General features: G+C 38.9%; 1 protein-coding gene across 1 annotated transcript in view; it reads right to left on the reverse strand.

Moving 5' to 3' along the window:
• TFAP2B (transcription factor AP-2 beta) overlaps nucleotides 1–26,013 on the reverse strand; it is a 28,771-nt gene extending 2,758 nt beyond the window's left edge. Inside the window, exons 1-6 of the mRNA XM_032804080.2 lie at nucleotides 25,933–26,013; nucleotides 20,591–21,049; nucleotides 15,708–15,768; nucleotides 7,719–7,938; nucleotides 4,827–4,945; nucleotides 1,948–2,089 (exon numbers count right to left, since the gene is read on the reverse strand). Coding sequence (XP_032659971.1) covers nucleotides 1,948–2,089; nucleotides 4,827–4,945; nucleotides 7,719–7,938; nucleotides 15,708–15,768; nucleotides 20,591–21,049; nucleotides 25,933–26,013 — 1,082 coding nt within the window. The remainder of the gene's footprint in view (nucleotides 1–1,947; nucleotides 2,090–4,826; nucleotides 4,946–7,718; nucleotides 7,939–15,707; nucleotides 15,769–20,590; nucleotides 21,050–25,932) is intronic.
• Nucleotides 26,014–26,628: the final 615 nt, after the last annotated feature.

Here is a 26,628-nt window from a genome sequence, read left to right on the forward strand (position 1 = left end):
TTGGGGGAGTTTCAGGTAAGCCCCCAGATTTTGGACGCAAAAGTCCAGGTTTGGGACAGGACCAGATTTTGGACGCTAAAGTCCAGGTTTGGGACAGGTGGCTATTACTACAGGGAGTCCCCATGATCATCTCACTCGGGCTCGTTCCCTTTAAAATCAGGTCTCGCTGTATCAGCCACTCCTGGAATCGGTCCCGCTCTTCTTTCCAGCCCGCCCGCGCGGCGTTTGCTTGCAAAAGCTCGGGAGCCTACAGGCGAGCACCGCCGCGCGCTCCGCGAGCGAAACGGGAGCGCTAGCCGCCAGGTACGGTTTTGCTGGTGCGGCAAACGGGAGGTAAGATCTAACCGACAGCCATTGCCCGGGCGATAAAGAGACACCAGTGGCGGGTTGCTGCTCTACTCTTGCTGGGATGAAAAGAACACAAAGCATTTTTTGGAGAGCACCGCTTCAAAGCACGGGGGTTGACGTCGGTGCTTGTTTATCTTTAAAACAGCTCGTTTGCCACCCGGGAGGATGAACACTGAATCCTTCTCTTTTCATTTGGTGGCTTTCTATGGCTAAACGTCCCTTCACCCCACTCACAAGGCCCCCAGTGAAACAGGTGCATCATCTCAGGGCGAAATAGAAATACAGAGGGGAAATGATTACCCCCTCCAAAAAAAAAATAATAGCAACATCGAGGTAGGAGAGGAGAGTTCATCTGTGATCCTCTGAAATTCCCCATGAGTTAAAGAGTTCAGAGGGTGGGGAAAGATAAAAGTCTTATCCTCTAGGAAAGTGCAAAAGAGGAAGCTTTGAGTTTGCAGAGCAAACGGTAATGAGTCAAACCCTTTAAAGCTTGAAAGAGCAAGGCAGGGTTCTGCGAGCAATTAAAGTTCTGGGACATTAATATCTTTTGACCTTGCGGAAAAGGGCAATCAAATTCCATTGGCGTCTAAAAAAAACATCTAGACAAATCTGAGCAAACGATTTTCCACGCCTGCATATATTTCTTTAAATTGCGCTCTCAGCGGAGCAAGCGACGTCCCAGGGCACTACACAGCTTGGGTCTTGCCTGCGAGAGAGTTAACATACAGGACACACCCAGAGCTCACCACCGAAAACCTGATCTGGCCTTAAAACACCAAACCATACAGCGCGAGAGCCAACGACAGGAGTCAATCAAACACAACAGAAAAGCTCCTGTAAAAGTTCCACAGACGTAGCTGTAGTGGCAGATTTACAAGGTCCCCCCTCTGGAGCTGCAGCTGCACATTTCTCAAGGCGATTAACGCTCCATATTTTGGGGAGGGGAGATGGTAAATTATTTGGTCGGGGTCTTTGATAGATAAGGCTGCTCGCTCTTGAAGTCAAGGTGAGGTTTTTTTCCTTTGACTTCCGTGGGAGCGGAGGCAAGGCCTAGCCACTCCTACACAGAGAGAAGCACGAAATACACAAATAGAGAAAGAGAGGAATGCACACCCAAAACCAAACAACAGGAGAGAGAGAGAGATGCAAAGTCATACACAAGGGAGGAAAGAAACACGGAGACTCAAAACAGGCGGGGGAGGAGAAAGGGGGGAGGGGAGAGAAATAGACAAAAAACACGGGGACACGTGCACACGCACACAGAAAGAAAGAAAGTCAAACCCCGGTGTGTTCCATGCGCACACAGCTCCAAGGACGCTCTTACAGCTCCAACGATACGCACAGAGCACGTAGTGTTACAGGTCCACACAATCAGACCCAGGGACAGGAACACACCCAGAGCACAGCCTCTCCCCCACACACCTACCGCGCAATGACAGCGAGAGAGGGAGATCGGGGCAAAGCCTATTGGAGAAAGCGCTGCTGGGCCGGCTCCTTTGCAGAGCGCTAGCGAGAATGGCCGCGTGGAGGAGAACGAGCGTCAAACTCTCCAAGTGGCCACCCTGAAAGCAAAGCGGGAGGTGGGCTCGTCCTACTCACTTTGTAGCCAGGAGCATGTTCTTCCGGGAGTGGAGATCGCTGGGGTCCGTGTGCTGTCGGTTCAGGTACTCGGAAACAGCTTTCGCTGGAAACTCCGTTTCACAGATGTATCCAAAATCCCGAGCTAAGTGAACAGCTTCACCTGAAGGGAGATGAACAGCCTTTGATCATCACAGGCCAGCAGGGTTGTTCAGTGAAGAGGCTGACCAGACAATGGTTCAACCGAGCCGGCTGGAATACACTGAGCCACGTTATTGCTGGTGGTACTGGTCCTGCTCAATTTGGCACTGGAGAGGCACAACCCCAACTGAATTCAATGACAATGACGGTTCCATGCGTGTAGGAGCCCAGTCTCTTTCTGCAGAGCACACCCCAGTTTTTGGTGGAAGGAGCCTTTACATGGCATGTATCGTCTTAGCTCTATTGACTTCAGTTGAGTGTGGTGATTTACACTGATTACGGTTCTAGTCCCACGGGCAGAGAAAAAGTGTGTTATTAATACATAGATAATACAGACTTTCAAGTGTGTGAAAACAAAAGACATGTCCTGAGAGGTAAATGGACCCGGACTTAAAATGTGCAGAATAGGTTTGTATTTTCATGTACCAGAAAAGTGTCCCAAAAGCTCTACCACAGAATATCATATCCCATGTGCGTGTGTTGCACATTATTATAGCCACATCTGGAAAACAAAGCAGCCGAGTGCATTGTATCCAATGGAAAGTGCAGTTTTGCATAGGTCTGATCACAATGCAACAGAAGCTACCCATTCTACCCTCACCCTACCCCCCAAAAAAATCCCATTGAAAGGGGACCTTTCATATGAAAAATAATTATTCTAACTATAATTCTAATTGGCATTTCCTCTGCCTGCCTGGTTTCAGGTTTCTACCCTCCAGAGGTTCGTGTCATCAAACTCCTACTGATGTACTTTTCACCACAAGAAGAAGACGACACAGTAGCTGAAGAAAGAGGGGGAAAAAAACAGACTCTGGGGGGATTCCATCAGATTATAGCTCAGCCCCTCTAGAATAAAGCATTAAACTCTTTAAAGCCCAGCCTGGAGGACCACGAGGAAGATTTCTGACAGGCAAACCAGCTATGTCTAATAATTCTAGCACCACATTATTTTTAACGATCAGGACTTACTTTAAAACGTCATTTAGAAAAAAAAAAACTCTTCTCAATAATCACCAAAAAGATGAATCACGCTGTCCGCCAAATGCTAGAATTTCAGTGGATGGTTCTTCTCCCCCCACTCCCCCCCCCACACACATACACTAAATTATGTGCAGAGACACCATTCTCACTGCTTTTTGTTAATCCTGGCCAGAGATGAGGGAAACATTTACGCTATAGGCAACATAATTCAACAAGAAAAAAATCCTGTTGTCAGAAAACAAAATAAATCTACAGCAAGTGCAACTTTCTGTAGGAGAAGGGAAATCTTTTAAGGTAAATTGTTGATCTGTAAGTAAATCAGAGGACAGTAACGTAATATATAATGATATAAACGTTGTATAGTTTTATATCCATATATAATGTATGTGCACACACGCACATATGGATCTGCACGTACATTTGTGCTATGTGTCAACTTTTAAGATCTTCTGATATTGCTATTAAAGTGAATGCATACTTTTACACACACGCATAGATATAGGTATGGGGTGTGTGTTTGAACTATGTATTAATTAATATATATGAATATGCATATCAGACGATGAATGTATTTTCTCACATGGTAAATGTTTACATATAGTGTCTTTAACTATGCATTCATAGTCTGATAGGTATTTTCATGTAATGTACTGTGATTTATGAATATATAGATATACTATAGCGTCAAAATAGAAACAATACTTATAACTAGAACGAATATTGTCTTGATTTTGATTTCACATATGAGTGTGTAACTATGTATTGCATTTACAATTAAATCAGAAGAATGTAAAAGTTAATGTATGGTACAAATCTATAGGCACATGCATATGAGATACGACATAGTGTGTTATTGTACATATTGAATGTTGCTCGCCTCTGTGTATGTATAATATAAATACATATAATTCATAATTACATCACATAATTGTTAGTTATAATTTCTGAAGAACCAGTTTGCCCCAGAATGAATACAGTATTTCCTAAAAAAAACAAGTGACAGTCTTGTGAATTCCACATTTCAATACAGTACCAACATCAGAGCATCACATCAAGTATGGGATAGCGTTTGTTCATTTAGGAGGAGGTATAACTCGAGTATTCATTTTTTTTCTTTTGTTTCTTTCTTTTATACCCCACTGCTCCCCCCTTCTTCTTAAAGAAAGGGCTCGCTTGTTTCTCTGTTAAACTTTCACCCTCAGGTAAACTGTACTTATAACTGTTAATTTGTAATAACTTTTTTCCTTTGCTGAAATAAAAAAAAATAGTTCTTTATTATTTTCGTTCAATGGCCACATTGTAATGTGCATCTGCCATAATTAAGGTTGGAACTAATGAATTAGCTTTAAATTCCTGGACCCAGCACAGACTAGATCCTTATTCAAAGGGAATATTGCCTGGAAATCCACAAGAGTAGGGAATGGGAATATTTGCATAACTGCAGAGAAAGTTCGATTCTGCAGATCTCACTGAGGCAAACCTGAAATCAAGACACCCATTGAAGTTAATGGGAGTTTGATCAGTGACTTCAGCGTGATTTAAATGGAGTCCTTAAAGTCTTAATTTCACTCAGTATTATGCATGTTAAACAGATCTTAATGCCACCACTGCAACGATTTCCACTTAATCCATGAAACTTTGCAAAATGTCAAACTCCCAAACCAAAAAGACTTCGGAGCAGCCAATAGTGTGAAGCGAGCTTGCAATTCACCGCTTACCTTCCACCAGGGAGGTGAGTAAAGTGACATTTGCGGCCTTACGCCTGCCGGCTGGTAAATTCAAGCCGATTTTTTCTAGCCTCTCTCTCAACGATCTCCCTCCATTTTTCGATTTGGCTCTGGAATTGCAAAGAAATTAACATTCTGATTAACCTCGGAATGTCCCTGAAACAAACTTTTAGACTGTGCAATTTAAAGACCACTGGAGCTTGAAGGGGTTTTAACTTGAGGTTAGCACATTGTGTGTGCGCGCGCTTGCTGGTAGAGTTTGCTGAGGTTTGCTTAATTTTTGCCACACACAACTGACGAAGTTCTCCCTCTCTCTTTAACTTACAGAAAACAAATGCATAGAATGAAATCACTTCTGTATAAGCTGCTGTCATGGAAGAAACCAAATTGGTTCCTACAGTATAAGACTAAGGCGTATTAGGATACGATTGTATATCCAGGTGGGAAGACAGAAGTATGGGATGAACTGATAGGGCGTACCTAGAGGAAGCATGAAACATATACGAGAAACTGATAAGAACACCTAAGGTAGAATTCAATAGATATTATACAGGAAATGTTGAACTATCTATTGGAACAGCTACATTATATATGGGATATGAATATTTAGTGATATGAGCACCTAATGTAATCTATATAGGAAATTGATAGGGACATTAAAAGGAAGACTGATATTCATGGGAAATGCAGAGTTATTGTTAGGGCCAGGTATTGTTATAATCAACAACAACAGGAAATATACCTATCTCCTAGAACTGGAAGTAACCTTGAAAGGTCATTGGGTCCAGCCCCCTGCCTTCACTAGCAGGACCAAGTACTGATTTTTGCCCCAGATCCTTAAGCGGCCCTTTCAGAGACTGAACTCACAACACTGGGTTTAGCAGACTAATGCTCAAACCACTGAGCTATCTCTCCCCCCAAGTTTTATGCAGCTGGTTTAAACCCGGGGTGAAATACTGGCTCCACTGAAGTCAATGGGAGTTTTCCCACTGACCTCAGCACGCCAGGATTTCACCCCAGATCTTTTATCACTAACAGCTTTTTAAATTGTATATAAGGAATATGAAATGAAGTCACATCCAGTAGAGAAAGTTTCCCCACCTAGATTCTGGTCTCTCAGTATTTTGTGTCAAAGTGGATAGGAACCAATGGCACAGTAGCAAGAGAGCAGCCATCTATATTTCACATGCTCTGAAATACAGATATTGAACCAAAACCTTCTCTAAAGTTTGGACTCAAGATACAAAGTAAAGTCACTGTTTGAGTCCTGGGTTCTTCTTCAGAAATCACTGAGGCTCAGTAAGGGCGTATGTGTTTAACCTTGCTAGTTATAGTTTCTATTTGAAATTTCTCTTGCAGATGTTCTCTTTGCTTCACTCTCTATTACAAAGCACAGGCAGATTCGCATCTGTAAGTAAAAAATCTGGCTTATTCTTTGCTAACAATATGTCCACATATGACACTCTGGGAGAAGGACATGGGCAGACAAATCAGCGCAGAGGAATGGGACTTGCCTTGGGAAGGAGGACCAGCAACCTGTCTGTATTACAATAAAAGAAATGTTCTTTAAGGTACTGTTTCAGTGCTACCTCAAACCAGTCAGGTTAATGTTAATATATAAATTAATGTATATATATATATATATATATCTTTCTATCTGTCTAGTGTGTATGTATGTAAAATGGGAATAAATGTTGGAGAAATTGGGGTTAAAGTGGAGATTTTATGTATATATGGTGGACATGTCCAGTCATTAGAAAGTATTTGGATAAAACTTGTACCTAAATATCACAAATTGTTGGATATTTATCACCAAATAATCCTTTGGTAATCCTTCAAGGGCTTCCCAGTGGAAATGGTCACACACAAGAGGAAATGAAGAATTATTAATCTCTCATCTGCTAGTAGATGCTGGAGTATTGGTAGCTTCTCGTTAGAAAAAGAAAAATAGTCCAAACCTAGAGGAACGGTTCAAAAACTATGGGAGGCTGTTGTTATGGAAAAAATTAACACACCAATTATGTACCCAGCAAATTAGACAGAGGACAAATAGCTACTTAGATATTTGTTTACCTTTGGGTCAATATCAAACAAAGTACATTCACCTGAAAAAAACCCAATCACATATGTCCATTTTTTTTAAAAAAAAATGTTATTTAATAGACATGCCTGGTCCTTAAATATGTGTATACAGAGATGTCACTAAATTCAATAAACTCACTAGAAAGGACATTTTGTAGGTGTAATGATGCTCACTCTGTAACATGGTAACACCTTTTAAATAGACTACATTCTCGCATAATGCCTCTTTAAACAAAAGCTTGCTGTTGCAATGATTGCTTTGTTTCTGATATTTAATTGGCAAGGATTTGTAAACTTCTTAAAACTTCCTAACTAATGCAAATAAATAAATACATAAATAAAGTTTATTTGTTTTAAATCTCTGCTTCTTTTACAGGCAAAGATCATAGTAGCTAAGCTTTCTTACCTATAACACCTGTATTCATAGAGAAGACCTTTTATTTAAATAGAAGCCTTCCTCTAAAATGTATGTTTGAATAGATTAATATGTGTATGTAAGAGAGAGAGTTGGGAAGAAAGTAAGTAAGTAAATAAGTGTGTGTGTATGTGAGAGAGAGAGATCCCTTACTGACCTTACTATGAGCTGCCTTCTCAGTCTTAGACACTAACATAACTTTAGGCATTAATTTCCATGTTTTCATATTGCTACTTATTTTTCCCTGCCTTGAGTTCTACACACACAACTACAACGTCAGAACAACACATATTTGCAAATGCCTTTACCATAGTATAGACTTTAGACAAAATGCTTAGCCTCTGTGTGTGTCTAGGTAAATACCCACATTTGCTGCAAGCCCTTACCTTCTAAGGACTCCTCCTAAAAGCGACGCATTCAGACACTCTGGAGGCGAGAGGCGTCTTTGAACTTCTCCCACGGTTACTTTATACTTTGAAGTGGAACTGAGCAAGGACAAGCGGCCAGGTACTGAGCAAAACACCTCGCCGGTATTGACTGACATGCCACCCAGGAAGCCATCTTTATTCATCATCAGAGAAGTAACAGATTTTGGAGGAACTGGAACTGGAGAGAGAAAGAAGGGGTGACTGTGGAGGTATATCCCATGATGACACATAAGAGTACAAACTGTCTAGTCTGACATCCATAGCACAGCTGAAGAAAAGTCAATTCATAGGCCCAGAGTTTCCTAGTAGCTACACCAATAAGAGTCGCCGTTGCCTTGAATCTACAGGAAACTGACCTGGATGGGTGATAATGGATACGGTGCAGTGGAGTACAGCTGATGTATATTGGTTTGACAATTTAAAAAAAAAGATGTATATTATAAATGTATTTTAACTGTATTTCTTCCTAAATTATTTGTTTGTAAGCCTTGAGATGCAGGAGCTATATCTTCTTGTGTAATGCACAGCGCCGGGCATATGGATGGGTTACAAGAATATTAATACTCCTCTTCCTAATACTTCTGTTACTAACAATGATAACAACTAGGGAAAAAATCTAATGAAGACAAAGGAGTTACTGGTTTAAGTGAGAATCAGGACTACAGAATTTAACAAGGAAAGGATTATGTTATTGTTGTTTTGGGCTTTTAACAAGACAGGTTTGTGCAACATAATTAGCACAATTATTTCCCCCCTAAAAAGATTCATTAAAAATAGTCTGGTATCAGATGGCTTAGCATACTATATAACAAACATACAAAAGTGGGACTATTCAGTTTCTAAATAAAACTGGTCTGATTACAGCAACAAAAATACATCAGGGGATTTTTTTTAAAAACTCTTCCCCTTAACCAGTACCAGACAAAGTAGTTAATTTCTCTGAGTAACAAATAAGATTGCTCTAGGAAAAACCGAAGGACTTATACCATTCTAATTCTTATAACACCGAACAGACACAATTAGTAACAAACACTTATTTTGCTAAACTAAAAACGCAAGCAATTCCCTCCTGGTATGAATTTTGTTTACAAATCAACTTAAATAGCTTGTTCATAATTGTGTGTAACTGTTATGATTTACAGCAGGTGCTCTAATGAATCAACAAAATCACTTTAATTTATAGACAGCGTCGCTGCATTTTCCCAGTTGTTTCATTTCTGCACGTAATTGATAACAAACCATACTTAAGGTATGTTTTATGCAGGAGTTAATAAGAGCAGACAGCTGCTACTGCTGCTTCCTTTTGGAATCACTGCAGCCTTATTTCCTTATAGAACATGTATTCCTAAATTCTAGATTTGCTGGTGGTAGTCTAGGGGGCATATTTTACAGAGAAGACTAATTGATTACACACCCCTGTACAGCAGATTCTCCTTTGCAATATCGCATTGCCAGTCAATCAGTTGCAAAACCAATTTTGCAAGTAATAGGTTCTACTACATACATATGCCGGCTACTTAGGTACTTATAATACATGCCAGTTAGATCATAAAACCCTATTTATTTGCAACATGTCTGGAGAATCAACCCATTGGAGTTGAGGGACTATTTAAGTCGTCTGGGGCTGCTGAACAATAAGATCGGATAGCCTAATACCGTAACAAGTGCTAACAACTGGACAACTGCCAATTTTATAACCTCGGTGTATGGAATAGACACAACAGGGTTTCGCTGTTTTTATTATAAATGATTTCCTACCGCCAGGCCAGACTCCCACAATAAAAGCTCTGTAACAGCGCAAACCCAAAACGCATGTAGATTTCATATATACAGATTGCTTCAAATAGACTGCACATAGTCTCTAACGCAAACAACTTATTTTGATGCATCCCACGAAGTGGGAATTCACCCAGGAAAGCTCATGCTTCAATACGTCTGTTAGTCTACAAAGTGCCACAGGACTCTTTGCTGCTTTTACAGATCCAGACTAACAGGGCTACCCCTCTGACACTTATTTTGAGAGGCTTTACTGAGGGGGGGGGATCAGAAATGGGAACGGATTCCTATTTTGTATTATTTTGACTAAGATGATGTATACAGCTTCGGAAGGCCGTTTCCAGCTTCTCAACTCTAGCCCGTCAAAAAACTTGAAATTGGCACAAAACCAGTTATAAAAGGGGGACAGAGGCCCGATGCGGTTTTTCCATTGCTATGAATAGGAATGTTGTCATTGATCCAATAGATCAGTCAGACCCTTTGGTTTTAGGATGCTTTAAGCATATGTTAAAAAACAAAAACAAAAACACGTCTCCCCTCTGCGCTACATTTTTCAGTAAGATGTTTTGCAGAGTCACTCAAGCGCCCCCATCAAGACACAATCGGGTTGTTTTGAAAATACATGAACATACACACGCTGTGAAATCACTAATCCTTTAAAGGGCCACTAACAACTGAGATCATTTCACTCTGCAATCTTCTCCACGCCAACAAACACAGACAAAGGTTTGATACACCTTTCCAGTACCTATATTTAGTGACTAGTTTATCAGGTCACTGTCCAGTGAACTGAGAAATTAAACAAGAGACAATAGTCCTATGAAAATTTGATCTTCGTCTAAACTCATCACAGAGAGAGCTGAACACATGATATGTTTAAACATCTCTCTCCCAATTTGCTTTGCCCTTTTTGGAGCATTTGTTACATTAGTTTACCTTTGAAATATGGATTTAATATATTCAATATTTTGTTTCATGCAAATTAATTTTGGTAGGCAAGTTAGTCCTCTTTCCTGCCATGCTTTGCAAACTTCTGCGATTGTTCTTTACAATAACTATACAAAAGGGACTAGGTATACATCAAGATCACTTGAGTATAATAATTCTGAACACATTTAGGAGTCTTGCAAGCCTGTGCAAGCATATCTATTGCGATTTCATAGCTTCAGAGATATGTATTCTAATCTATACTCTATCTTTCGTAAATTACCTGCCACTCCAAAAAAAAGTGAGTTTACCATGGAATGGATTAATTATCTCTCTATCATTACAAAGATATTAGAACTATTACCAGAGATAATATAATTTTGAGATTTTAGAAGCTGTGCGTAAAATGTCCGCTAATGCATTTATTTAAACAATTCTACACTGTATTCCCTGGAGTATTTTTACCTACATCGATGTGTTTTCCAAATCTGCTTTTATGCCTCATAATAATTGTCCATAGAAGGACACAACACATGCGCACACAAGTTTCTGCCTACTTCTTGCATGTTTTGCTTTGTCCCATTTATGCTGATCTTCTTGTCACTTTCACAAAATTTTTCTCCCAAACTCTTTTGTGTGTGTCTCCTTTCCCATTGTTCCTCAAAACATCCCCTCCAGCTTTGAAAAAAAATGTGATTTTCCTGGTCCACTCAGCCTCGTTGTCATTTCCCCTCCCATTTCTCTTCAGCTTATCAATAAACCGAGAGAGCAACAGTAGCCGCTTGATTTGTTAGTAATTATGAGCATACTGTTCCTGCAAACGGAATCTCTAGATGAGTGAGAACGCTTTAAAACGACAGCAGGAAATGGTAAGGAAATGGAGCATGGCAAAACCCAGCGTGAAGCTTTCAGTTCTTTACATGTTTACAATTTTCTGTGCATACATTAAGGCTCAGTCTTTTTTCATTTCTCTGTTGGGTTGCTCTACACAACTGCGTGGTAATGCAAAAGTAGCATTTCACACACACACACACGTATTAAATTAATAATGGGATGAAGTATTCGACATTATTCCAGCACCTTCCTTATACTGCAAGACAAAAACGTGGTTTAAAGAAATATTGGTGGTTAATCATCTGCACTGGGCAAAAAAATAATAGTATTGGATCCATTTGTTGTCTACAGATCTCTGTAAGTATTAATGGGATTTGGAATTAGCCTTCATTAGAAAGGTTTATGTCCATCAAAACGGTCAAGGATTTGGCAGTGGGTGACTTGGTTTGACTTCGTAGGTAAACCTAGAAACCCGAGAATACATAATACCCCCTGACACTGAGCCTCGATCCTGATTTGTTTTTATAATCTCTCTACCTATCGTGTCTTCATGAGCTGATGGAAAGAGTTCGATTCCACCACCACTCCTGCATTTGCAGCGAGGAATTAATTTAAGAGTGAAATCTATTACCCCGAAATTGTTTCCCATTAAAGCAAACGCGATAATGAAATACAATTGGTGTTCCAGGAAAAGAACCAAAAATAAATAAATAAACCAAGGCAAATTCTCTACGTTACATTTCAACCGATTCGCAGCTCGATCACCTGAAAAGTTGTAACCAGATATCGTGGTTTTTAGTTAATCATTTATTGCTGGTCACTTCAGGAAGCGGGAGAGAAAAAAAAATCTTATCCTGTTTCATTGAGGGAGTGACTTTTTTAAGGTGTTAAGAGGCTCCTTGTGTGTGATTCTTGGGGGGCGGGGTGGAATTAGAGCTTATTTGCACTACGTTAACATATTAAGCTTAAAATAGAGTTCGGTGTTACTCTGTGTGTGCGCGCGCACAGACAAGTATGGAAATGGTTTAAAGTAAATAAATCAGGATACTTTTAAGGTCACTGACTATGTCCCCAAAGTCACAACAATTGAACTTTGGACTCAGGCCACGCGAGATTTTGAAAGAGGGCAACTTATTTTGTCATAGATCATGTCAAACAAATTACAGCTGAGCTGTTGACAAGGGGACCCGCTAGGGCCTTCCTTACACGCCGAAATACCCCCCTTGATTTCAGCAGCAACCTGGGGGACACGGAATGTGAGGATAACCCCAGATAATATGTAGCCGCTAACTCCTTAAACCTGAGATAAATCTAATATTAATACTCTCGATGATGATGATCATCATCATCATCATCATCACAGCCATTTATCTGGGCTTCCTCCCTGTCCTTTCCTTTCCACTACGCCAATCTTAATGGAACTAAGAGTTCAGAATGATTTTTTAATGTCTCGTTGGATTTTTAGACTGTTAATGTACCGCATCCTTCTCATTATTACTTTATTGATTGCTCATTGACCAGACCCCTTCAAATCGTATTAGCCACCCTCTGCCAGTTTAGATTAGGAGAGTTTGAAAAGCACCTTTCATTATTTCGCCACCCCTACCATCACCACCACAGTAGAGTAGAGGCTTGGCAGCTTAATGCGCTCTCTAATGGGGCAGCTAAGAGACGAGGGGCCACGGTGCCTGCCTATTGCATTAATAGCTCAAAGGGGGCTAATACAGAAAATTAGCCTTAAACGAGCTCTGGAGATCTCCAAATGAAAGAGCCATTTATCACGCTGGCTACCTTCACTCCACTCGTTTGCTCTCTCTACTGGGAACAACTCATTTCCTCTTAACTAAATTACTTCAGAAATGTCAAGTAAGCCCAGACAGCAAACATAACAAGAGAGTGTGTGTGTATAATCTATTGTGTGGGATCAATACGGATGATCAATTGAACAGTTCAAGATGATGATGATGATAATATTTTTACAAGGGTTTCTTAAAATTTTAGGCAAGCTTTCTGAAGCTGTAGATAGATAGATAATCATCATTACCTCCATGACTCTCAAAGATCATGAACATGTAGGCACTTATATCCGAGAGGATGGATGAGATATTTGTGTTAATAATTTACTTCTATATCCTATCTTTCACACTACATTTTTATGAGAACGTTTTTAACAGTAAACTAGCTTCTTTTGAAACAGGCAAATCCGTCAGCCCTTCTCCTGTCCAGATTCCATTTATCATTACGTACACTTTACTGGTAATAGTCAAGAAGAAAATCTATCTATCTATCTATCTATCATCTGCCAGCAAGAATGATCTGCGGGTCTTTGATAACTTGTTCTTATTTCAAAGTACATTCCTATGGCTGCAAAGTGTTGAGACCATAGCAAAATTCATACTGCACCCTCTCTATTTTGCACCTTCTATCGGTCTGATCCAACATCGGCAGCCACAGATATGACTCCATGTGTCTCTTCCCTTCTACCAGTGTTCAAAGAAAACCTAAACTCACAAAATTAGACTAAAAGTTCAATAAAGCACAGCATTAATTCGGGGGGCGGGGGGAGGATAACATCTCTATGCCTTTTAACACACCTACGAGAAAATGTCGGTATCTTTTTTTACTGATATGATTTTTAAAGTGTATCTATACGTTTCAATATAGCTATTATAATTCTAAGTGTCTTCTGATATAGACTAGGGTTAAGTATACACCTGCGGTTGTGAGTATACTCAAATTGTAGTATTCACATGCATACTAGAATTATCAGCATCTTCTGATCTCTCTCTCTCTCTCTCTCTCTATTTAATATAATTGTAAGGATCATTAGATGTGCTTAACTGCTTGACACTGACTACCTTTAGAGCCACAATCACTGTGTATTGACACCGAATGTTCCTGCTACCCTTTTCATTTTGAAAAAAACACAGAAAACAGCCTGTTTTGATGAAGTGGTCACATACAATACATGGCAGTGTTCTGCACAGAACAAAATGCAAAATGTGCGTACGAGGCAACGAAAATACGAAGGCAGATCAACGCTAAAGAGAAGCCTCTCAGCCACAAATCAACCGCCAATTAATCACGAAGGCCCAAGAGAAAACATTGCGTATGAGCTAGAGAGGAAGAGAGCTAGATATAGACAGAGCAGACATTCGCAAACCGATATGTTACACACCTAAACCCATAGGTTGGTAATACATGCGAACTGAAAAGCGCAGAGCAGTTCTTTTTCTTAAAGGCAATTCACTGTTTCCCACAACAGCCTACTTTTCTGCACCACCCGCCATAAATTATGTTGTCAAAAGAGCTTCAGGTTTTCATCCCCCCTTCCCCAAAGTTATGCTTGCTCGAATTTACATAATTGCATTTTTTAAGGAAACAAACAATCGAAATACGTCACCCTGCCTTGAATTTTTATTTCAGCAACCCCCTTACGTTCTTTTCTTAATATTCTAGAGACTCATCTCTATTAAAGTATCGGTTTTGTGTGCATGAGATGAAGAATAAACCACTGCAGATAAGTGCTGTTGATAGTAAACATAAGGGCCAGCATTGCTAAGCGTCAGCTCTAGTATTTAAAACTGAATCTAGAAATAGAAATTCCTTGGATAATTAAAGATAGTTCTCCCTAAATGTGCAGTGTGAGAGCTGTTTAATGTCTATGAGCATAACCCATACTAATCGCCATGCATCTTCAAGTGACTGTCAGAGAAATGTAAAAAAAATTAAGCAGCTGCAACACGCCCAAAATGAGTTATTGTAATTACATTTAATTAGTTTAATTAGTTAATTATTTTGCTTACAGCTGTACAAGAGACTGCAAACATTTGTTAATATCACATTCCCTTTAACAGTATGGGGTGATTCTGCAGTTACACTAAATCATGTATGCATATGTAGAATGATTTTAAAAATGGGCATATTGGAGAGGGAGGTTGTATTTCCAGAAGCGTGTGTTTCTTCCCCGCCCCTGCCCCCCACATTTGGCACGATTGGAAAACGCATAAAAGCCACAAATGGAATCAAACAATCCACACAGTGCAGATCAAGAACTACTAGAGGTGAAAAGTTAAGGTAGATCTGTGAAAACTATTTTATAATATGTGGTGCCATTTTTACACCAATATCAAAATAGGAATTGCTGGGAAATTCAAAATTTGACAGCTGTTTACTTATTTTAAATCAGTTGGCAGCAATTAAAAGAAATATTTAAGATAAAATGTAATCATCTAACTCCTAGACAAGAAAATACTGGTTCCTTTTACCTCCTCTTTCCTGTTTCATCCATCTATCTATCTCCCATGAGAGTCTATTTTCCGGGTAAACTAATTGGCTCAAAGTAAAATCATATCAGGAAGACATTGCTACACAGTATAAGTTTGTCAAGCTTGTTGGAATAATCCATACCTTTTTTAATGACAGACTGGTCCAATAGGTTCATACCGCTGTTATTGGCATCTTCAACTGACTGTGAATATAAAAACATCACTATTCAAATTGACTGGATATTAAAGAATGGCGTACATAAATCATGTCATTCCAAACCGGAGTTACTCTTATTTCCATTTACATTAATTCACTGGAGGAAGAAAGGTTTATTAGTAGTAGTAGTCCTCCAAATCGACATGGAAATGAAATTGTTCCAGATTATATGGTATTATAATAAAGGTGTGAAGCACATGGGGTGCAATAGTATTTTTGTTATCTTATAAAACATGGATATTACATAATCTTTTCTGCATTCAATAAAGCTTTATATTTTTCTTTGAAAATTTGGCAATTTGGTAACATATCCGAGATCTAGTATCTAAATGAACACGATTAAGGACAACGTAGTTGTTTATTATGAATTATTATTATTATTATTTTATTATTAACCCTGCCATTTAACTCACAGGCCATTTACTTTTTATATAGGAAGGTTTACATTATAGACTGTAATTAAAGTTTGAGCAATTCAGAGTGGAGTGCAACACCCACATAGTATAGGAAACAAACAGAGATTAACAGCTCGCAAGGTTTGGTTTAAAAGTTAGAAGTGTGTGTGTGAGAGAGAGAGAGAGATGGGGGAAGGGAATTACACAGAGACAAAATATAAGAGCAATTAAATTGATTGCCTAGAAAAGTCACTCAATCTCTCTCCTCAACCTGTCTACTTTCACGCTGGTTAGAAGCACACCTGTTATTATGGCATTAACTTCTTTAGCAGGAAAACAAACAAAGACAGTTACACTGCAACAGGGGCAAATGTTAAGTTTTATTTCTTAATATAAGTTGTCTGATATAGAATACCCTCCTCAATGAGCAACAACAACCATCGCAGAGAGCAGAGATGACTAAAGAACCATTTCTAATAGATTTCAATAAGTGGTTCCCTTTTGTGGTCAGTTCTAAACTGCAGCTATAGATAGATAGATATATTAGATGATGGCTTTAAGGGTTGTTGATTTTTTTCTTTCCCAAAGACACATTAAACATCTTTAAGTCATGGAATTTTCCTCTTATTCTAACTTTATCTTTCCAAGTAGTGTCTTAGTTTACCATAATCCAGTCCTTATGTACATATCTTTCTATTCTCAGGAGACCCCAGCTAAGGTGGGAAATGAGTTAGGATACAATTATATTTCCAACAGCACATCCAAGATGTGATGGAATAATAAATTATATTTCCTTGGATTCCTTTCCCTCTTGACCCCAGCCTCCCCGTTGACCCCCCCTCCCTTTTGTCTTTTTTTGACTCCTCCTTAATTAATAGGCTTCATACCTACAGGTATCACAGAAAATAAGAGGGGAAAGATCATACACAAGGATAAGGTCTTTTCTTTTTCTTCTTTCCTTTAGCAGCTTCTACACTGTCTTCAACGAGACAGCGGAAGATGAACAAATGGTGCAGCCTGGTGGAGAGCATCATTTTGCAACACGATGCTATAAAAATGGAGGCAAATATGAAGCGCCATCTTTCTTCCTTTTTTTTTAACCTCACCTTATCTCGATATTGCCCGGCTATGTCCATGTCTTTCTATGTGTGTGTGGATGCACTCCACTCGCTTCATCAGCAACGTGGGTTAGTTGTTATAGTTAATGAGAAGACTCTTGTCTGATTTTCTATCTAATTACGCCCTCCTGCTGGGTTTTTGTACAGGATATTCGCGCAGCATGCTGGCAGTTAATAGTCACAGAGAGGATCGTAAAGATTTAATTAGGACTGCATGCGGAAACGTGGAAAAACAACTCAGACTTTTAATTACTACACTTCTTTAGTTAAAAGTGATACCAGAGGTTACTTTATAAGAGACTCGGGTGTTTTGGTGCAAGTTAACTTTCAGTCTCCCTAGCTTGTATACACAGGAGGGGATGAGGGGTGGGGGCGGTGGAGGAAGGGAAGGAGTAGAGGTTGTAATGGGGGAGGTGATGAGTTTCCAGCATAAATTTAGCAAATCTGGAGACTTATTTTTGCAAATAAACTTGATCGCACTGACCCGTTCTAAACACCATCTCCATGCCCAGCATCTATAAAATAATATAACTAAAATACAACCCACAGAGTTTGTCATTTATTTTGCAAACTCTGAATGTGTGATCGTGTGCGTGTGTACGTGTGTGTGTGTGTGTGTGAGAGAGAGAGAGAGAGAGAGAGAGAAAGAGAGAGAGATGGTTGCATTTCTTCCCTGTAGCTCTGGCTATAATAATGAATGAAGGTATAAAAGATGCAGATCCCTTAATTAGCGAGGAATGAGGATGAAATTGCAATGGCTATTTTAATTTATTTTTTCTACCTAGGGGAGGCATATTTGTTTTCCATGTGAAGATCCTTTTTTTTCTCTGTGCATATTTGTCGGTTGAAAATTGCAGATGGAAAACCTAATTCGTCGCAAAGGACAGCATTATGCTTATAATAACAGAACCCTACCTTACAACCACTGAATTATGTTCCTGGACAAGGGATTACACATAGCCCGGAACTGGGTTTATATCATTGCCTCGATTTTCTCTCTCTCTCTCTCTCTGCCAACCAAACACATACTTATGAAATCTATTTAATCAGATGGTATAAGAAAAAAAAACTTTACTCAAAAAGTAAAACTTTGTGAGCAAAAAAACCACTGACTAATACGCCTCAAGGAAACTTTTTTTCCCATAAGGCATAGAAAGTAAGTGTATTTATTGGCTATATAGGATTTGTTTTACCTGTCCTAGAAAAAGTCCATATTGAGAATCACCTGTTAAGAAAACCGCCAACTTAACCTGGCTCGCAAACACAGAGGGAACATAATAGAAAACGCCTGTCAATAAATACAATCCTGGCACCACCTCTGTGCCTATTTATACTAACTTGCTGATCAGCACTTCCATCTTCATAAATTATTCCTTGGAATATTTTTTTATTCAGTTTGAGATCCAACCTTTCAAAATAAGTACCTCCCTCATTCTCCCAGTGCGCTATCCTGTCTAAACATTGTGTCCAGAACTCCAGAGAGAGATTCCTGCACGAAAATACCCTGTCTGCAACGCCCCGTTAGCTATTTGGATCAGCAATTCAACACAGGCTAAACTAGCTCCTTCCTACCGAAGGCTATGGATATATTATTTTGTTCAGAAAATGACCATGCGACTTGTACCTTATTTTTATTCAATACCTTGCGCCTTATTGAGTCTGCGGGGAGTTTAATAGAAGGATTCGTTTTGCTTTCAAAATATCTGAATGCGAATAACGGTATCCAGTCTCTACCTATCTATAAGAGAAGCACCACGAGTGTACCAGCTAATTATGCAGTTTTCTTTTGGCGGTGTAAATGTCAATGCACTAATATTTTCTATATCGTTTCGGTTCTAAATATAGAGAGATAAGGGATCCTCGTTTGTTGCCCTTACGCAGGCAAAACTCCCATTGCCAGTTTTGCCTGAATAAGGAATGTAGGATGAGGCCCATAAAGCCTGTTCCTATAGCTCAGGGAGTCCGCGCACGTTTTACAGATAAAGTTTTAAATCCGTGCAATCCAATGCTCCGATTGCCATTGAGTTCAGAGGGAACACTAAACAAATACTAGGGAAAGCCTTTCCCATGATCATCACAAACACTAACGCACCAAGTTACAGGGGCGTGCGAGTCTTTAAAGTGACACCCAAGCAAATCGATTTTGCAATTCTCCCCTTCCATTGATTGTATTTTCAGCAGTCTTGCATTTTTAAAGCTGAGCAATAATAGGTCTTCTGACTAATAACCGAATTCCCCCTCATGCCTGTTTGGTACTCGTATGTTGAACTGGGTCAAAGCCCGTTCATTTTAATGAGACATTTCATTTTAGTGAGTTCTTTAGTCTCCTTTTTGCAGATCCCTCCCTTGCTATTTTTTAAAAATCTAACCAAGACTTTTAAATAGCTGCAACGGCAACAAAAAAAGCAGGAAAAACACCACCACCAGCAGAAACCAGCAACCCTCGTGTAAAATTTGGGCCGAAAATCATGCATTCACCTACTATGGGAGCTGTGCCTTAGTAAAGTCCAAGCCGAGCCATTTTGGATGAAATTGTTATGGTGCTTCTGTTTTAAGGAAATAGCCCGTGATGACTTGGCTTGGAGAGTGAGAGAGCTAGGAAATATTGTACCCCCAGGCCCATGAATCTCCTTTGTTTCCCAAAGGATGGAACAGAACAATGATATATGTTGCTGAGATAGACAGATAGATAGATGATAAAGAGAGAATATATATATACACGCACACATACATACAAAACATTTAAAAACAGTGTCCTGTGCAATCGTTTAGTATATCATTGATCCTATACACAGGGTTTTTTTCCTAACTGAAAGTATTTTTTAAAAAAAATTGTTATTCTGAAAGATCTCACTGAAATCCCAAAACTGCAAAAAGCTGGTTGGGAGACCCATATTTCACTTGGCTTAATATCTGAAATAAGAAAAGCTTCCATAAACTTTATTCCCTTTCAAAATGCCTAGATTATTCAGAAACGCGTTTTTCTTTTTCTTTCTTTCTTTTTCTTTCTTTCTTTCTTTCTTTCTTTCTTTCTTTCTTTCTTTCTTTCTCCTCACAATATATTAACAAGATAAAAGCTACAATAAGAAAGAAAGAAAGAAAGAAAGACATTATTTTTAAGAAAAATACAAGTGGGGAACGATCCTGAAGAGGCAGGGGGAGGGTAACCTAATAGGTCTTTCCGTTGTCTAATTGCTATGATTCATAACTGATCATTGTTGACTATGTGTCTCCCAGCTGCTAAGATTTCTTTAGGCTCCCTGGCAGTAGCGGGGAAGGAGCAGGACCGCCTTACCTGCACATCCTCCATTCCTGGGTGTCCGATGCCGTGCAGAGAAAGGCTGTCTCCCATGCCGGAATCCAGGCCATGGTGTGCCGAGTGAAGGAGAACATCTGGCCGCCTCACTGAGTGGTAGTCCCGCCTGGGGTCCAGTCCCGAGAGCTGAGGCAAGGCGGCCCGAGGCTGTGGCAGCAGTGAGCCGGCTTCTGATCCCACCTCTTGCCTCTGCCTTTGTCCCCAAGGGTGCTGCTGGGGCTGATGCAAGGGGTTTAGGGAGTAAGGGTCATTGACATGGGAGTACGGGTCCTGGCTTTGATGGTAAGGAAGAGGCTGGTAGGGGGGTGGGAAGTAAGGCGGCTGGAAATCCGAGGATGGGGTGTGAGACAACGGCGGGGCGCTGGAATAGGGTCCCTGGGAGACAGAGCCCAGCTGGGACAATCTGGAACTGTGGCTGGGGACTCCATCATGCCGGTCCTAAAAACAAAAAAACGGGAAAGGAATAAAAAAAAAAGGAAAGAAAAAAAAAGAGGAAATGAAAAACAAATCACACCGCAAGAGAAAATAAAATACGCGTTTAAATCGACCCCTTAAATCTCCCGGACTCGAAATAGTCCAGCATTTCCCGTCCTGATCATGTAAGTTTCCAAGAACAGGCGAGAAGGGGGAGGTGGGAGAGACATATACTAAAATGTTCTAATTAAAAATGTAGGAGTGGTGCACTCTGTGTATGTACAGTTTGTGGGGCTTTGATCCATCCTCTGGCTGCCTAGCACCCCTCCAAACCACAGCGTATAAAGTGTTGAAACATCTATTCACTCCCCTTCGCCACTAAACTCAGGTTTAAAAAATAAATAAATCACCCACTCATTCTGCCTGGGAAGGTCAGAAGAAATGCGGTAATTGTCCGATGACAAGGAGAGAGGGTGAAAATAAAATGTTAAATGTGTCTTTATGTAAAGTCAAGACTCTGTTTTTTTTAAATAAATACATATATACAAAAAAATAAACAACAAATCCAGCCACTGTGATTTCTGAGGCAACTTCGAATGTATGTTATCTCTTTCAAATATTATACTCCAAGGGCTGCAGGAGGGGATTGGAGCATTAAAATTGTAATTAAAAGTCTTGCTGTGTGTATTGGGGGAGGGGGAGAATATGAAAGTCTTCCGAGAAAGTGTGGGAGAGGAGTTTTTCCCAACTCCATCCTAGCTGAGGCTGCAAGGCTAAAGTAAACAAGAAAACATCTAGTCCACAAAGTGTTCTCCAAATCCCCACCAGCGATGGCAAGAAAAAAAAAAAAAAAAAGTTTTCCTCTCCCCCCCAGCTCAAACCAAGAACACACAATGCAAAAAGGAGAAGCAGCTGCAAGCCTCCTCCAATTATTGTGCTAAATTACCAAGCCAAAGGCGTTCAAGAGAGAGAGAGAGAGAGGGGGAGAGGGAGCGAGAGAGAGCGAGAAAGAGAGAGAGAACATGCAATTCTGGTACAACATGGATCCAAACTCACCATGGCGGAATAGGTGTGGACTAACATCTGGAAATAAAAAAAAGTCTTGTAACAGCTACAAATAAAAGAGTGGTGCTGATAATAATAATTGTAATAATAGGCGAAAAATATCAAGGAGCTCGGCAAAGGGACGTGTTGGACACAGGAGAACAGCTTGAGGTATTTCCAAGTCTAGCCATCAAAAATCATCATAAAAAAATTAACCAGTGCGCCACCCCCACCCCCGCCAAAAAAAAAAAAAAAACAAGAGCTTGGAAACCCTATGTAGACATCTATGATTTTCCCCTCCCCTCTGGGTTTTTTATTTATTTATTTATTTATTTTCCCTTTGAGCTTCAGATGCATCCTCTCCAACCAAGGCTAGGCTGAGACTGCTCCGATGCCCCTTCCTCCCTGTCCTCCTCTACACCGCCTCATAATAATGATATTCATGACTATTAATATTACACGACTACTTTAAAGGGGAATGCGGACAAAATGGAAGCGTGAAGCTTGCAAGCCAGCTCGAGGTCTCCCTACCATTTGTAAATGACGTTATTCGTGAGAATTACTAGATGTAATCAAAAGGGGGGTGGGCTGGCAGAAGCCGAGTTTGGGGGAGAGGGGAGGGTATGAGGGGGAGGGGGAGTTAGCAAGAAAGAACTAACTTCAATTAATCAGGCAGGAAAGAAGGTGTAAACTAGACACTGTGGTTGGAAGCAGGAAGTTCTATGGAGCAATGCTAGAGGCCAGAAAAAATCGTATTCCTTCTTTTACATGTATTATGCGCCAAATAGCGAGAATTTGGTTGCTCTCTTGTTGCTTTTTTGTGTACATAAACATACACACACACAACACACATAACGGGGTGTGGGAGTTTTCCTGATCCTCTCTTGAAATAAACTATTAGCCCGTATATTTGTCTGTTTACAGCGGCAATTAAGCACTTTGACTGAACGCTACAGATTGCAGTTATTTGATAAGAAATATACTCAACGTGCAAATAAATCAGTGTTAAGCGCGGTTCCATTTCATGCTAATTTGCCCCCTAACTATGCCAACATGCGCCCAGTTTCACCCAGATGTAAAATTTATGCATGTGAATTTTAAAGGATGCTAAATTTATAGTTCTAGGCAAAGCCAGGGGCGATAGAGAACCCTTTTGATGTTTCAAGACCCGTTCGACTGGCGACCTGCCATTTCTGTTAAAGTTCAACTTACGTTCCCTCCTACAGAGACCACACTTCCCAGAGCAGTTTCGTTTCCAACTTGTTTTTTAAGATCAAATCAATTTAAGCAGATGGAAGGTTTTAGACCATACTATTAATTATAAATCAGAGCGAGAGACCGAGAACAGAGAGAGAGAAATGAGAGAGTTTTTAAAAAACACTGGAAAGATTCAATTATCTATCTATCTATCTACTATCTATCTATTATCTATCTATCTATTATCCTAGGGAAAGTGGATATTTTTTTCTTAATTCTAGGCATTACAGAATCACTTCCGAGCACCACCATTAGACTATATAATGTTTCAAAAAAAAAAAACAAAAAAAACACAAAAAAATACCACTGTAAATTCCGTTAAGAAAAAAAAATAAGTAAAGAAAAAATAAAATAAAGACGAAAAAGCAAAAAAAAAAAAAAGCAAAAGCTCTCAAAAAAAAAAAAAAAACAAAAAAAAAAAAAAAAAAAATAAAAAAAAAAAAAAAAAAAAAAAAAATCAAAAAGAAAAAAAAAAAAAAAAAAAAAAAAAAAAAAAACAAAAAAAAAAAAAAAAAAAAAAAAAAAAAAAAAAAAAAAAAAATAAAAAAAAAAAAAAAAAAAAAAAAAAAAAAAAAAAAAAAAAAAAAAAAAAAAAAAATAAAAAAAAAAAAAAAAAAAAAAAAAAAAAAAAAAAAAAAAAAAAAAAAAAAAAAAAAACAAAAAAAAAAAAATAAAAAAAAAAAAAAAAAAAATAAAAAAAAAAAAAAATAAAAGAAAAAAAAAAAGAAAAAAAAAAAAAAAAAAAAAAAAAAAAAAAAAAAAAAAAAAAAAAAAAAAAAAAAAAAAAAAAAAAAAAAAATAAAAAAAAAAAAGACAAAACACAAACAAAATGTAGCCCACTGCTCAATTCCCTGTCTCCAAATAAAATAAGCTTATACATAGTATAATAAAACGTAAAGCAGTCAAAATAGCCTTAAAGCGTCTCTGGGGAAAAAAAAAAGAATCCAGAGACATATCTACCTCTGAATGGTTGTTATTGTGAAGGGTAGATCGTGGCTTTCCACTTGATCAGTATTTGGAAAGGACCCGCACTTAAGGAAAAGCAGGAGAGGAATGGGGGGTTGTCCGAAGGGGGACAGAGCCGTCGTGCCTGCGCCGATACTAATTCTGCATATGCTGGATTTTGCGAGCGTTCAGCTGATAATTAGCCTGACGGGAGCTTTTGAGAGTTGAGACATTCCTTCTATCGGGAAGGCGGCTCCCCGCTAGGATCATAGGACTGCTTTTAGAGAGCACACACCGAATCGTATTCACTACTACGATTTTACTCTCAGGCAAGAGGCACATTGATAACCTTTGTACATTTTGTCTCGATCATTTCATTTTATAAAACACTTCCTATAGAGTAACATGTCCCTTCAAGTGATCTTTCTTTCTTTCTTTCTTTCTTTCTTTTTCTTTCTTTCTTTCTTTCTCCTTCAGATCTCTGGATTAAATATTAACTCACTTCCAGAATTAAGTCCTTAAAGGCTCTGACTTTTGACCAGCCAGCCCATGACATGGTATCCACTCCACAGACTGCAGGGAACAGGGCTCCTTCTTTTGGACAAACACACGCCATACAGATTTTACTGCTAAAACAATCAATCGGCACCATATCCTGGCGTTTGGAACGAGTTCTGTTATGGCAACAAACTCCACTGCACTGAAATCGAAGAGGGACCCTTCTTAAAATCTCCTTAGCAAAAGTGCTGCTCACATTTGGAAGTGCCCCCAAAATAATAATAATAATAATAATAATAATAATAATAATGAAATAAAAAAAAAGCGAGCGGGACAATACAGACGCCTTTTCCTTAAAAGTCTTTTTCCTTTCTGCGAAAATGCAGTCGCTGATTAAGTTAAAAGAACCAGATGGACTGAGCATACTTTCCAAAAAAATTATCCAGGTCATGAAGCAGTAGAAAATTAGCAAATGTTTTACATTTTTGCTTTTGAGCCTCAAAACTCAAAGCCTTCTGAATAATCCATACAACTTTCACTGTTCTCTGATTATATCTATGTAGCTCTCTCTGACTGTATGTGTCGATGTGTGTATAGATACTGATGTATCTATATCTGTGTATATAGTTCAGTGTATTTATAAAAAATCATAAAGATGTATCTTATAAGGAAGGCACAATAAGAAAATACAACAACCTCAAGTTGCTCTAAGATTGGGGCTGAAAACAGGGAAAAGAAACCCAACCCAGAAATGTATTAAATCGTAGGATTACAAGATTGTGTTTTCTTTCTTAAGATTTTTTTTCTTGACATTTGTCCGTGTTTAATCGAATGATGTTGAATTCGAGATCTAAAAATCACACTTTTGCGTTTAAATTGCCTTATTTCAACCCCCAGATCATTTCGTCGACGTTTTAAATCGCATCAAACAGCTTCAAAAACAAAGTTGACTCGCCTTGCTGAAGAGAAAAAAACCCAAATAAATAAGCATATGAACATTTATTCTGGGTTTCCTGAATGTATGTGTGTGTTATCTATATAGCTTTCCATATGTATGTACCTATCTATATATGTATTGTATAAATGTACATATAAACAGGGAGATGTATATTTACATACTGTATACATATACTCTCTCTCACACATGCATATTATATACTCACCTCATAGATATCTTCATACTTGACATTTTCAACCAGTTTCCAGAGCATGATGGCAGGCTGTTCTCTAGGAGGTGAGTGCATTCATGTGAAGAGCAGATGTCTGGATTCTCAGTACTTCTCTGTCTGTAATGATCCATCTATAATTGGAAATGGGGGACAGGCAGCAAATCCGACGTTCCTCTTCCATCGCAACTTATATCTGTTGTCTGAAACAATAGGCTGCAGAAGTAAACCTCAATCGGATAGTAAAAACATTATTGGTTATATATATGCACACACAGACTTCATATATAGAGAGAGAATCTCACAACTATACATATCCAGAAATATATACATACAGATATAGACATACAAATACATGCATATAAATATAGATAGATGCATTCATATGTACAGCTCACATTGTGTGCATATATATACATATATATATATACACACACTTACATGAACACACATATTCATATATTGTGATACTCAACGACACACAAGTTTATCGGTGTGTGTATCACAATATAGGAATATGAGTATATGTATATACACACACATATATACACTTATTAATATCCACTATTCTCTCCGCTGTGTGCGTTTATACACAGCAGACAGAATAGCAGATATTTGTCTATCCTTATTTATATTAAAATACAGGCTATTTTGCCTCTGTGCGAAACGATTCATCATTTGCAATGAGATATT

This window comes from Chelonoidis abingdonii, chromosome 3 (assembly GCF_003597395.2).
Source record: "Chelonoidis abingdonii isolate Lonesome George chromosome 3, CheloAbing_2.0, whole genome shotgun sequence".
Lineage (NCBI taxonomy): Eukaryota > Metazoa > Chordata > Testudines > Testudinidae > Chelonoidis > Chelonoidis abingdonii.